Here is a 10,907-nt window from a genome sequence, read left to right as displayed (position 1 = left end):
CGAAGAGCCCTCGCCAGAATAAAAATTATCATCGCAGGCATTAATCAAAATTGTTTACACAGGAGTAGCACCAAGAGCCTTAAGGCTTTTCGAGTAATACATAGACTACATTTTCGAGATCAGTGCTTTCGAGGTCTGAGTTTTCAAAGTTTGCTTTTTTTCAACGTCTGACAGAAGTCAATGGGACACCAAGCAGGTAGTCGGAGGTTTAATGAGGTTGCGTAATATAACATCAGGGGTGATGTGTTTCAGGGAAATCCGAGTGATCCTAACCATCTGAAATTGCTTCAAATCGGGCTGCGGAGCGAGCGTACAACAAAGAAAACAAAACAGTTTTATGATAAGTTGGTATATTATTCAGAGAAAAAATGAAATTGACTGAGAATAGGAAACCACGGAAAGAACAGTGACATTTGAGGCGATGTGTGATAAATTTTAAACAGAACGTGCAAATCTCGCGAGATGCATGTAGCTTATAAACTCCCTAAAATTACCGCACTTACAAGCAGCATCCTTACGAGTCTTAAACGTGAAAAAGATCGAGTCAATCAGCTCTCGTAACTCACGACATGCTGGCATTAATTTGTTCCGATTTTAGTTCTTGGCTTACCCTTTCTATCCTAGGTGCCAGAGGCTTTAATTTTCATGTGCGGTTTCCAGTTTCGGTTAGTCTTGACCCGCGCGAGAAGCCTGTGGAAAGGAGCACCGTTCCTTTGATGGAGGGCGCTTATCAGTTAATGTTTCAAATCGATTGAAGGCTCAAGTATTTTCGAAATTATTGATTGTAGGTGGTTTTAGGTGGTTCTAGGTGGTTTTAGGTGGTTTTAGGTGGTTTCAGGTCATCCATATTTTAGTGCTTACGCTTCTCGAGACCGTGTACGGCTACCGGGCATTTAGTCATAGCGTTTTCGAAAAGCTCCGTTTTCAACTTGTTTTCTATCCCCAGAGTTTTGAAATTTATTTTGAAAATGCGCTTTCAAAACTTTCAACATAAGTCCCTTTTAATTCAGCGTGGTGAAGACAGGACTCTTGGGAAATGTTGTGATCCTCTCGTTTCAAAATACGATATCTGTCTTATTATGCAGGAACATCGTTTAGTCGACTTTTTTTTCTATATTTAGAATTCTCTCAAAATCTATTCGCTCGTGCAATAGATATGGCTTGCAATTAGCAAGGAACGGCAATATTACTGGTGTCTTGGTGAAATCCTGGTTAATGAGACAAATTTGCGAGGTAAGCTACATAGAGTCGCAGCTTCCTTAAATTGTTATCTCACGGCCACTTGCAAACGTAATACTTTTTACACGAAATTGTCAGTACGATTCTATCCACATAGATTTTGATTACAAGGTCGATTACAGGCTGTTTTGACATTTTGTATATGTATAGTTTCGCTAAAAGCTTTGATTGAGTGGGGTAGATTATAGGAGATGTGCTAAAACGCAGACTGCACACCGTGAAGACCGAGTAGACCGTGCAGACCGTACAAACCGTGGAAACCGCGCTTTGTTGGCTCGAGAATTTCGACTGTCGACCAATTTTTACAGTATTATGCGGTTCTTTTCAGCCAGAGAAAAAAATGACGTTTTCTCGCTTATGAAATTTTATTTTACGTCTCAGTGGGTGCTAAATGACCAAAAATTGATTCGAGCTCGTGCTCGAAGGTGAAGAATTAGAAGACCAGGCGTCGACGCAAGAAACAGAAAAGTTTAATGTTTGCACTTTATATTAACAAAAAATCAAAAATTCTGGTCCGCTCTTCTCCTGGTAATGTTCGCGTTTATTGGTTACAATTATTGATTTATTGACCATTCTGTTTTAGGCTACATCATTTTAGGCTATATGAAAGTCATGAGCCTCTACAAAACACCATGACTTATTGGATTTTTTGTAAGTTTACAACCCCTAGAAGGCAACTTAGTTCTGAAATACTGGAACAACATGCGGAGACGTGTGACAATTGTGTTGAACGTGCTAACAATGGCCAACAATTTTGTAGGTCTTAAGTGATGGCATCAAAAGGAGGTTACAGGAAAATCTCTGGTGATGAAGATAAAAAAGTCAGTTTGTTATCTTCTCTTTTTTTTCTTTGGATGAACGGAGTCCTTAAGGAAGGCAGTCAAAGACCTTTGGATCAAAATGACTTTTTACCCTTATCAGACGAGAACTCTGGCCGTTTTGCCACAGACAAGCTTCAGAAGATCTGGGAGTGCGAGAAATATGATTGCAAGATGAATGGGAAAAGGCCCAGACTTTGGAAAAGCGTGTTTGATATGCTTTCTGTCAAAGATGTCATCATCATTTTGACGGGGAATATATTGTCTACAACTTCTCGCCTTCTCTTTCCACTGTTTCTCGGGTATCTTGTTTCTAAGCTTATGTCAACTGAGACAGATAATACTTATCCACTCTACGCCTGCGCATTAGCTATGTGTCTCAATGGTTTGATCGGTGGTCTTGGTATGCACCAGCAAGACTACAGATGTGAAATATTGGGGATCAAAATAGCAAGCGCCCTGAGGGGACTGGCGTACCACAAGGTAGGCGCGATCCTAAGGCTCAACCGATTTCTCTATTACCCTAAAAACCCCAAATTAAGCCGAACAAACTTGAACACGTTTATCTATCCGATAAAGAATTATTTTTTTCTAGAAATCTTATCGATTTTAATTGGCTTATGTCATATGGAGACCCGGAAGGAGAGAGTAATTAAACATCATCGCCAGTTGCTGCTTCTACGAGAGTGAGCAATCCTGCTCACCAACAAAAGATTCGAAGAAACAAACAATTATTTAGCCTGCCGTTGACGTGGAAGTAGGCTACAGAAACCATAACGTATACAGCCGCGCTTCTGAACGAGATTCAAAATGGTGCCGGAGTTGTCGCACCTTTTACACATTTAAAGAAAATTTGGAGATTTGGATACTCTCGTCTCGAAACGCAGTCACAGTTGTCTTTATGCCGGAGATTTAAATCGTATGGTTTATGGAACAACCTTCTTCTCTTATGTCTAATCTGTACTCTCTTTCAGACGCTTCTACTCAGCAAGCAGACGTTACTGAAATTCACTGCAGGACGCTTATTCGATCTGATATCCAATGATGTTAAAAGAATGGAAGAAGAGACAGTCAAATTGTTTTTCTCAGCCGCTTTCGCAGTTCCTGCTTATGCAGCGGCAATATTCCTTATCTACAATTTGATTGGTTGGCAGGCTGTTACAGGTGTGTTCTTCCTGTGTATTCTTATGCCATACTTTGCCGTCTTGTCCTATGCTAATGCTAAGCTACGCTTGCGCACAGCTACAGTGTCCGATCAGCGAATCTCCTTAATGAATCAAGTAGTTTCGGGAATCCGCGCGGTCAAAATGCATGCGTGGGAGGACGAATATGGACAAAAGATAAAACATATAAGAAGGTAAGGTAAATTATCATTTTTATTCAGAAGTAGACTCCAACAACTAGCATTATATATTCCCGTAATTGTTGACCCAAATTATTCAAAACTCGAAAATAGATAACCAGAAATCTGTTTCGTCTCCACTGGAGCTTTGTTAGCTAAGCAGTTTAAACATGTCCTCCCTCTCCCCCCCCCCCTAAAAAAAAGTCTAATATCTTTATCAGTACCGATCAGTAACCCGTTTAATAACTGGAGGACTGGCCCGTTAATTAAACAATATCAGTATATACTTAGTAGATAGTGTTAAAAGAGCGCTCTAGTCGGTTACCCAAACTCCGAATATCCTTTGCAATTCATCTTGGAACGACTCCCGCGGGATTTACGCCCGGAAATATTGTTATCACTTTTATCCAAGGGAGTGGATATCACCTCATTCGTACGTTGTCGTGGGGCCGCAAAAGACGCACTTTTACAAAGAAGTAAACGATGGGGAAGGGTACGCTTGCTTCCCGTTCACCTCGTTGATATTTCAAATTAGAGAGAACACTGTTGATGAATTGGTTCGACAGAATGCCTACATAACTTATGATAACCTTTTATCTTCAGAAATGAAATCAACGTCATTTCGAGGAGGACAGCCATTCAGTCAAGTATCGATGCCTTGTCATACAGTGCAACGCCACTGGCCACATTGGTGTCAGTAATTACTATGGTGCTTACAGGGCAGACCCTCACGCCCGCCAATATTTTTACGCTCCTGTCGTTTATGGGTGTTTTAAAAGTGAGTGGCATGTTGAATATGACTCCTGGTTTAATGTTAACGTATGACGCCTACGTTTCACTTGGAAGAATCGAAGAATTCCTTCTTTTGGAAAATCTGTTGGAAGCCACGGAGAGTGGTGAAAGCAACGAGCCCCCACAAAAAGCGAAAAGTACCTCAAGTAACCAAAGTCGCAGTTACTTAAGAAAAGAAGAGGGAAATATCAGGAATGTTTCCCTGTCTCGTGAAGCAACAGAATTAGGGCCGTCTATACTATGTGTGTCAAATTTAAGTTACGCAAAAACGCATCGTGAGGATGAATTTATTCTTCAGGATATCAACTTCTTTGCACCTTCAAAGAGTTTAATAGTCATCACCGGCCCGGTTGGAAGTGGGAAGTCTACTCTGCTCTCAGCGATCGCTGGTGAAATTTCGAACGCCAGTGGTACCATTGATTATGAAGGTTCTGTCATTTACTTGCCTCAAACTGCTTGGGTATTTTCGGGAACGATAAAAGAAAACATTTTGTTTGGCCGGTCCTACGAGGAGTCTAAGTACAAAAGAATAATCGACGTCTGTGCTCTGAAAGAAGACTTTCAGCGGTTACCTGATGGTGACCAAACAGTTGTTGGAGAACGCGGCGAGGTTTTGAGTGGAGGACAACAGGCAAGAGTAAGTTTAGCTCGTGCAGTTTATGCTGACGGAGACATTTATCTATTGGATGATCCACTGAGTGCTGTCGATTTTAAAGTTGGTCAACACATCTTTAACAAGTGTATCAAAGATCTGCTAGGCGATAAAATCGTTCTGTTTGCCTCTCATCAGCAAAAGCACATGGAAAATGCTGATGAAGTGATTGTGTTGTACAAAGGGAGTGTCCTCGACAAGGGACGCTTTACTGAGCTGCACGAAAAAGGTGTAATTAATTCAACTGTTGACCCGCTCTATAAGACAGCTCTGAAGGACAAAACAGTCTTATCCTGGCCATTCTCCTGGGAAGATAAGGAGGAACACAATGATGTTGAAAAGTGCTATAGAACATATGCTGTGCCCGATGAAGCGAGGGGTTTGGAGATAGCAAAGGAGGATCGTGCAATCGGAGTTGTGACATCCAGGCTTTATTGGGACTATTTCAGAAGTGGAGCACATCCCTTGATGATAACTGGAATGATTGGTTTAAGTCTCATTACTCAAGGTAAACTTATTGTTAGAGTGAGTTACAAACCTTGGGTCAGGCCCTAAAAGGGAAGACAGGAATCTTTTTTCTACATTTCTTTTATTCTATTTCGTGCAAATCATTTCACAATGGCTATGCTTTTAACCAACAACACGCTTTGTTTAAGATTAGATGGTAGAGTTGAGAGACACTACACAAATTTCTCACCATGTTCCCGATACCTCACTTGCTCGTACAAGCGCGAGGCAAGTGCGAGTCGAACGTGAATGGCGAGTCAGGCGCGAAAGGAAGAACTGAAGCCTTTCTCCTCGCGTTTGCCTCGCACTTGCCTCCACTCGCCTAAAAAAGGCCAAAAGGAGACCGAAAGCAGTTTTCTAACAATATTTGTATGTAACATGGTTGACTGCCTCATCTATTCTGTGACAATGGGTACTTACATAAACTTCCCCAAGATACAAACGAAAGTAGCTAACCCAGCTGAGTTGTGTCTAGGCCCAATAAATCTTATAACGTTTAACTGAATGATCGTATAGAAATACCATTCAACCACCTCGCCTTGATCTTATCTCTTTCAGCCATCATAGCTGCTCCAGACTTGTGGCTCTCGTTTCTTGCAAGGCTAAGCCTAGAGGATCAGAAGAACAAGACTTATCTATCTGTCTTCGCCTGTCTGGTTGGCGCGTGTTTTATATTTACTATCATTCGGGCTTATGGATTCCTCCTAGTTTTTCTAAAGTGCGCCCAGCGTCTTCACGATAAAATGGTTGTGGCCATTTTACAAGCACCTGTCCTGTTCTTTGATTCAAACCCAGTAGGAAGAATCCTAAATCGCTTCTCCAATGATATTGGCTGCGTAGATGAGTTGTTACCAAAAACATTCCTGGCGGCAATGCAGAGGGTCTTGGCGATATTTGTCCAAATTCTGGTGACAGTTGCCACAAATGTTTGGCTGATGTTTCTTGTTGTTCCAATTTCCATGCTGGTCGTTTTTCTATCCAATTATTACTTGAAGACTGCCAGAGAACTAAAGAGGTTAGAGTCGATATCCCGAAGCCCAGTGTTGGCTCATTTTTCGGAGACCGTGATAGGGCTGGACACGATTCGTACGAGAGGAAGACAGAGAGATTTTGTGGATACACTTTACAGGTATGTGGGAGACATTGATTCGGTGTGTGATGCCAGAGCCGATAAATATACAGGGCACAAATGACTCATAATTTCTCGTTTTCTGTGAGCTATTTATTTTTTTTTTAACGCCAATACATCCTTCTGATAGGGTTTCAACAGACCCATATTATGAACAGTCAATCAAAAAAATCGCGGGATGCAGAAATTTCACGATTATTCAAAACTGCAACAAGTTTATGGAACGTGATTGATTATCACCAGCCCGATTTGAGCACTATCAGGACAGTGTAAGTGTCATGCTTGTAATTGGACAGTGTAGTAGGACAGTTGACGAGTCATGCCTGCGTGTAAGTGTATGCGCGCGCTGTTGTCGCGCATTTCGCCAAGTTTTTTTTTTTTTTAAAGAAAACGTATAACTGTACTCTAGTTTCTTTCTTTAATTTTGTCATAGTTTTGATAAATTGGTAAGAGAACGTCTTGTCGTCCAATTCTATTTTTAATCATACTTGTGACTGAAAAAAAAACAGACTCCCGCTTCGCAGTCGTCCGCCTTTGTTAATCACTTGTATGATTAGGGACCGAATTGAACTCCACTTAGTCCTATAACCATTATGGGTTTAACAGGAAATACTGACGGGTGCAGTTCGTTTTCTCCTTTGGATCAATGTTATACTTAGTATGCAAGATGTAGTTGTGATAGTGAACAATTAAGAATTGTTTTGTTGTTGCTTTTTTTTCAATTTAGCACTTATAATGGCAAAGTATCCATATCATTAACAAACTCGGCTTTAGCTCCCTTCATCTGGACAGATGAAGCGTACTTAAGACTGAGATGTGGTTACGGAAGTGATCTTTCCGATACTTAGCTAGAAGGCTGTGGATGTTTCTTGGAGAGAAACATCTTTTTGAGAGGGTGGGGTGTCGGGCGGAATTTTTTGAAAGGCTCCGTTACATTGTCAGGCCAAATGAGACACTGGTCTCACTTCAATGTGCAGACTCGATGTAATCAACTTAGAGTGTATTTTGGAGTGATGATGGTAAAAAAAATACAATTTGAAAACAACAAGCCAATCAGGACAAAAGAAAAGATCACAAGTAGTGAAAGAGGACTTAACGTAAAAACGAGGAAATGGCATTGAGCGCGGGAAAACGCGCACGACCAAGCTAAGAGGCGGTTGGTTTTGCGCGAGTTTGCCGGACGAATCACGAGGCAAAGTGTTTCAAAACGTCTACAATCTGGTTTATTTTCGTTGGTCAACTAATCATGGAAAATCACTCCATTATTAAAAAATTAATTGTGATCAACACTCGTCCCTTCAGATATCAAGATGTTCATAATAAGGCGTACGTTATGGTGATGGCCAGCAATAGGTGGCTCGGTGCACGTTTGGATTGTCTCGCTTCCTTGTTAGTCGGTGCAGTTGCTCTGGCTGCAATTTTGGTATCTCAAGATGCCGGTAAGCTCAAGATTCTTAGTAACGTTTTAGTAAAGAATCTATATAGTCATGTAATAACACAGCATGAACTAATGAAAAATAAAATAAGTATGAAAATACTTGCACTCTTGTTATAAACGGGTGGTTTCTAAACACGACAGATACGTGAGAGTCACTCGTGTGGTGTTTTATGATTCAAAACGGGAAACTTGGGTTGATAATTCCTCTGCACCTACTTAGCTTGGAGTCAAAACTTCAACACTAAGAAAAGACTTAAAAAAGATGCTTTATTTATTACCTTCCATTAAGTGATTCCCTGGACCAGGCTAAGTCACCAAGCCTTGTTAAGTTTTCGTTAAATGTTTTAAGCCATCAAGAGGAAACTAGTCCAGAATTTATTAATTCAAAATCCATTTTTTTTTCAGCTTACGCTGGTCTTGCTCTTGTTTACGTCATCCAAACTCTGAGCTCGACTCAATACGCTGTTAGAAAAACCTCCGAAGTGGAAAACTACATGACGTCAGTTGAGCGAGTTATGACTTACACCAAACTTGACCGGGAGCCTGGATACGAGGAAGAACGAACACCGCCAAAAGACTGGCCTCGGAGAGGAAGTATTGTGTTGAGAGATGTATCACTGACGTACTATCCAGGGGGACCTCAAGTGCTGAAGAACATCAATCTTAACATCAAAGGAGGAGCAAAGATCGGAGTTGCCGGCCGGACAGGAGCTGGAAAGTCATCTTTTGTAGCAGCTCTTATGCGCATGCCTGATGCTGATGGAGAGATAATCATCGACGGTGTTCCAATTAAAGAGATAGGCCTCCAACAAGCCCGACGAGGTATCTCGGTTCTTGGCCAGAGTCCTGTTCTTTTTAGTGGATCATTGAGAAAAAATCTCGACATTTTAGACAAGTTTCAAGATGCTGAATTATGGCAGGCTTTAGAGGATGTCCAACTGAAAGATTTTGTCAAGACACTTGCGGCCAAGCTCGATCACGAACTGCTGGAACATGGCGCTAATGTCAGTGTTGGAGAGCGCCAGTTAGTTTGCTTGGCCCGCGTGCTGCTACAGCGAAGTAAAATCGTCGTCTTGGACGAGCCAACTGCGCATGTTGACCCAGACACAGAGCAGACGGTTTGGAACGTAGTGCGAGACAAACTGAAGGAGTCAACTGTCATCACTATAGCTCATCGTTTGAACACGATAAAAGACTGCGAGAAGATTTTGGTCTTGAAAGATGGAAAAGTTAAGGGATTTGACAAATTTGATTCAATAATGAACATGAAGTGAGATGTCGTCTAAGGTTGAAATACCTCGAATGTCACGCAGGTCTGATCCTGCAAAGCTCAAGATATTAGTATTGGTATTCACATGACTTCGAGTGCAATAAATAAGGACGTGTAATTTTTTTTAAAGACTAACAAAATTGCACGAGCCCGTAGGGCCAGTGCAATTTGTGGTTTTTGAAAAAATTAACGAGCACTCCTTTATTCCGAATTGCACGAGAAAAATAATGTGATTATGCAATAATAATATACATAAAACATACGAGATAGCTTATCATAATTATGCAGAAGTAAACAGCGCGCATCAAGTGTAGAAACAATTTATTCAAACCAACCGCGTACGATCAAAACAATAATATACACTGAAATTTTCACATCTTTAAGGCACAAAAAAGTTCAAAGCCCGGCTAAACAGTTTAAGAAATTGTTCAGTCTGTGCCCGAATCACTTTCGATAAAATGGAATCGTCGTTTGCGAGGTTTAACCATGTCTGTTTTTAATTTCGGCGTAAAATCGCTCGAGTAAAGTGTTCAGCTGGGTCGGCTCGTAATTTTCGATTTCCTTAGCAATTCCTATCTCTAAACACCACGTTTTCCAAACTGACAACTAAAAAGCAGTGCTGTTAGAGCAGTGTTGCTAGAGATATTTTTCAGTTGTTGTATTGTTGTTGAGGTGGCGAAAGAAAACCTACTGAAAACGTCGGCCATTATGTTATAAGAACAGAAAAACCTGCACACTAGGCGCAAGCGAGTGTGTCACCGATGTTCCTACTGCCCTATGACGTCCTCTGTGATCTGTTAATGAACAAACCCACCATAATGTAGATTAGGTTTGTTTTAGGTAATAAACAAAGCAAAACTTTTCTCATGTTGACGTAACTTATCTGTCTGTCCCCCAACTGATCATAAATAAAAAACCCATGGAGATGCCCTGGGAACGACTTACGAGCGCTTCTTACCACCCAACGCAATGCACATGAGAAACAAGATAACAGTTTATACAGATATGGGAAACTGTGCAGCAGCTTAGCAATGACTTTGTAAGTGGGCGGGGGGCAATGGCCAGACCTAGGGTCCGATATCATAGAGTAATAGGTTGTTATACATTCACACTGGGTATAAATTTAGATCTTCTCCAATGGGCAGAAAGAATGAGAGGAAAAAAAGGCCCACGAAATAACGGCACAGATGACTTAAGTTCCATAATTATAAGATGAATGACTCTATTACAGTCTATCCCCAACATATTACCTCAAAAAGGAGTTCAAAGGCTCCAGGAGCCCCCCCACCCCCGTTACGAACAGCGAGTTTTGTGTCCCACATTAAGTTGTCTTGACAACCGAGCGCGCTAACATATTTTTTCCTATCGTTCTTCCATAGTGTAGAGATCACAAACTTTCCCTTTGGTAACTTATTTAAAACATCGCTAGACTCTTAGGATCGTTTCCTTCTCACATCCCACCTTTTAAAAAATAATCTTTCGCATGCGCCACGTTTTCTGATGTGATCTCCACGCTCTGTTGGGATATATGACTGTCTTTCGTGCCTGAGGGTGAAAATGGGAAATTTGAACCAGAACTGTCAAGTCTTTCTGTCTGAATAAACGTGTTATATCTTTTGATATGGAGTTATTTTAAAGTTTAAAGTTCACTCTCGCGAGCAGATGGCTCAGAAGAAGAGGTCTCCGAGAGAGTCACTGTCACTAATCTTGCCTTTAAAAA

The 10,907-nt window shown here is 41.1% G+C and overlaps 1 protein-coding gene across 2 annotated transcripts; it reads left to right on the top strand.

Annotated features, from left to right (window-relative positions):
- The first annotated feature begins 1,106 nt into the window (after positions 1–1,106).
- Positions 1,107–10,051, top strand: LOC149036666 (ATP-binding cassette subfamily C member 4-like). Of its 2 annotated transcripts, XM_089189076.1 has the most exons (7): positions 1,107–1,233; positions 2,000–2,540; positions 3,032–3,414; positions 4,003–5,351; positions 5,909–6,479; positions 7,782–7,918; positions 8,323–10,051. In XM_089189076.1, exons 2-7 carry the CDS (start codon positions 2,010–2,012, stop codon positions 9,189–9,191), a joined length of 3,840 nt encoding a protein of 1,279 aa, XP_089045202.1. In that variant the 5' UTR covers positions 1,107–1,233; positions 2,000–2,009; the 3' UTR covers positions 9,192–10,051. The 2 variants fall into 2 exon arrangements, with proteins under 2 accessions (XP_089045202.1, XP_089045203.1); XM_089189077.1 differs by lacking the exon at positions 1,107–1,233 and having other exon boundaries at positions 1,889–2,540.
- The last annotated feature ends 856 nt before the right edge of the window (positions 10,052–10,907 follow it).

This window comes from Pocillopora damicornis, chromosome 12 (assembly GCF_964200805.1).
Source record: "Pocillopora damicornis chromosome 12, jaPocDami1.2, whole genome shotgun sequence".
NCBI lineage: Eukaryota > Metazoa > Cnidaria > Anthozoa > Scleractinia > Pocilloporidae > Pocillopora > Pocillopora damicornis.
This window is presented reverse-complemented; position numbering and strand designations above follow the sequence as displayed.

What these genes read in the sequence shown, in the direction of transcription:
- LOC149036666 (XM_089189076.1), top strand. Translation starts at nt 2,010, where the DNA reads ATGGCATCAAAAGGAGGTTACAGGAAAATCTCTGGTGATGAAGATAAA. An exon ending in TTTAAGTCTCATTACTCAAG is followed by an intron (nt 5,352 to 5,908) that starts GTAAACTTATTG and finishes TATCTCTTTCAG; the next exon opens with CCATCATAGCTGCTCCAGAC. An exon ending in TTTGGTATCTCAAGATGCCG is followed by an intron (nt 7,919 to 8,322) that starts GTAAGCTCAAGA and finishes TTTTTTTTTCAG; the next exon opens with CTTACGCTGGTCTTGCTCTT.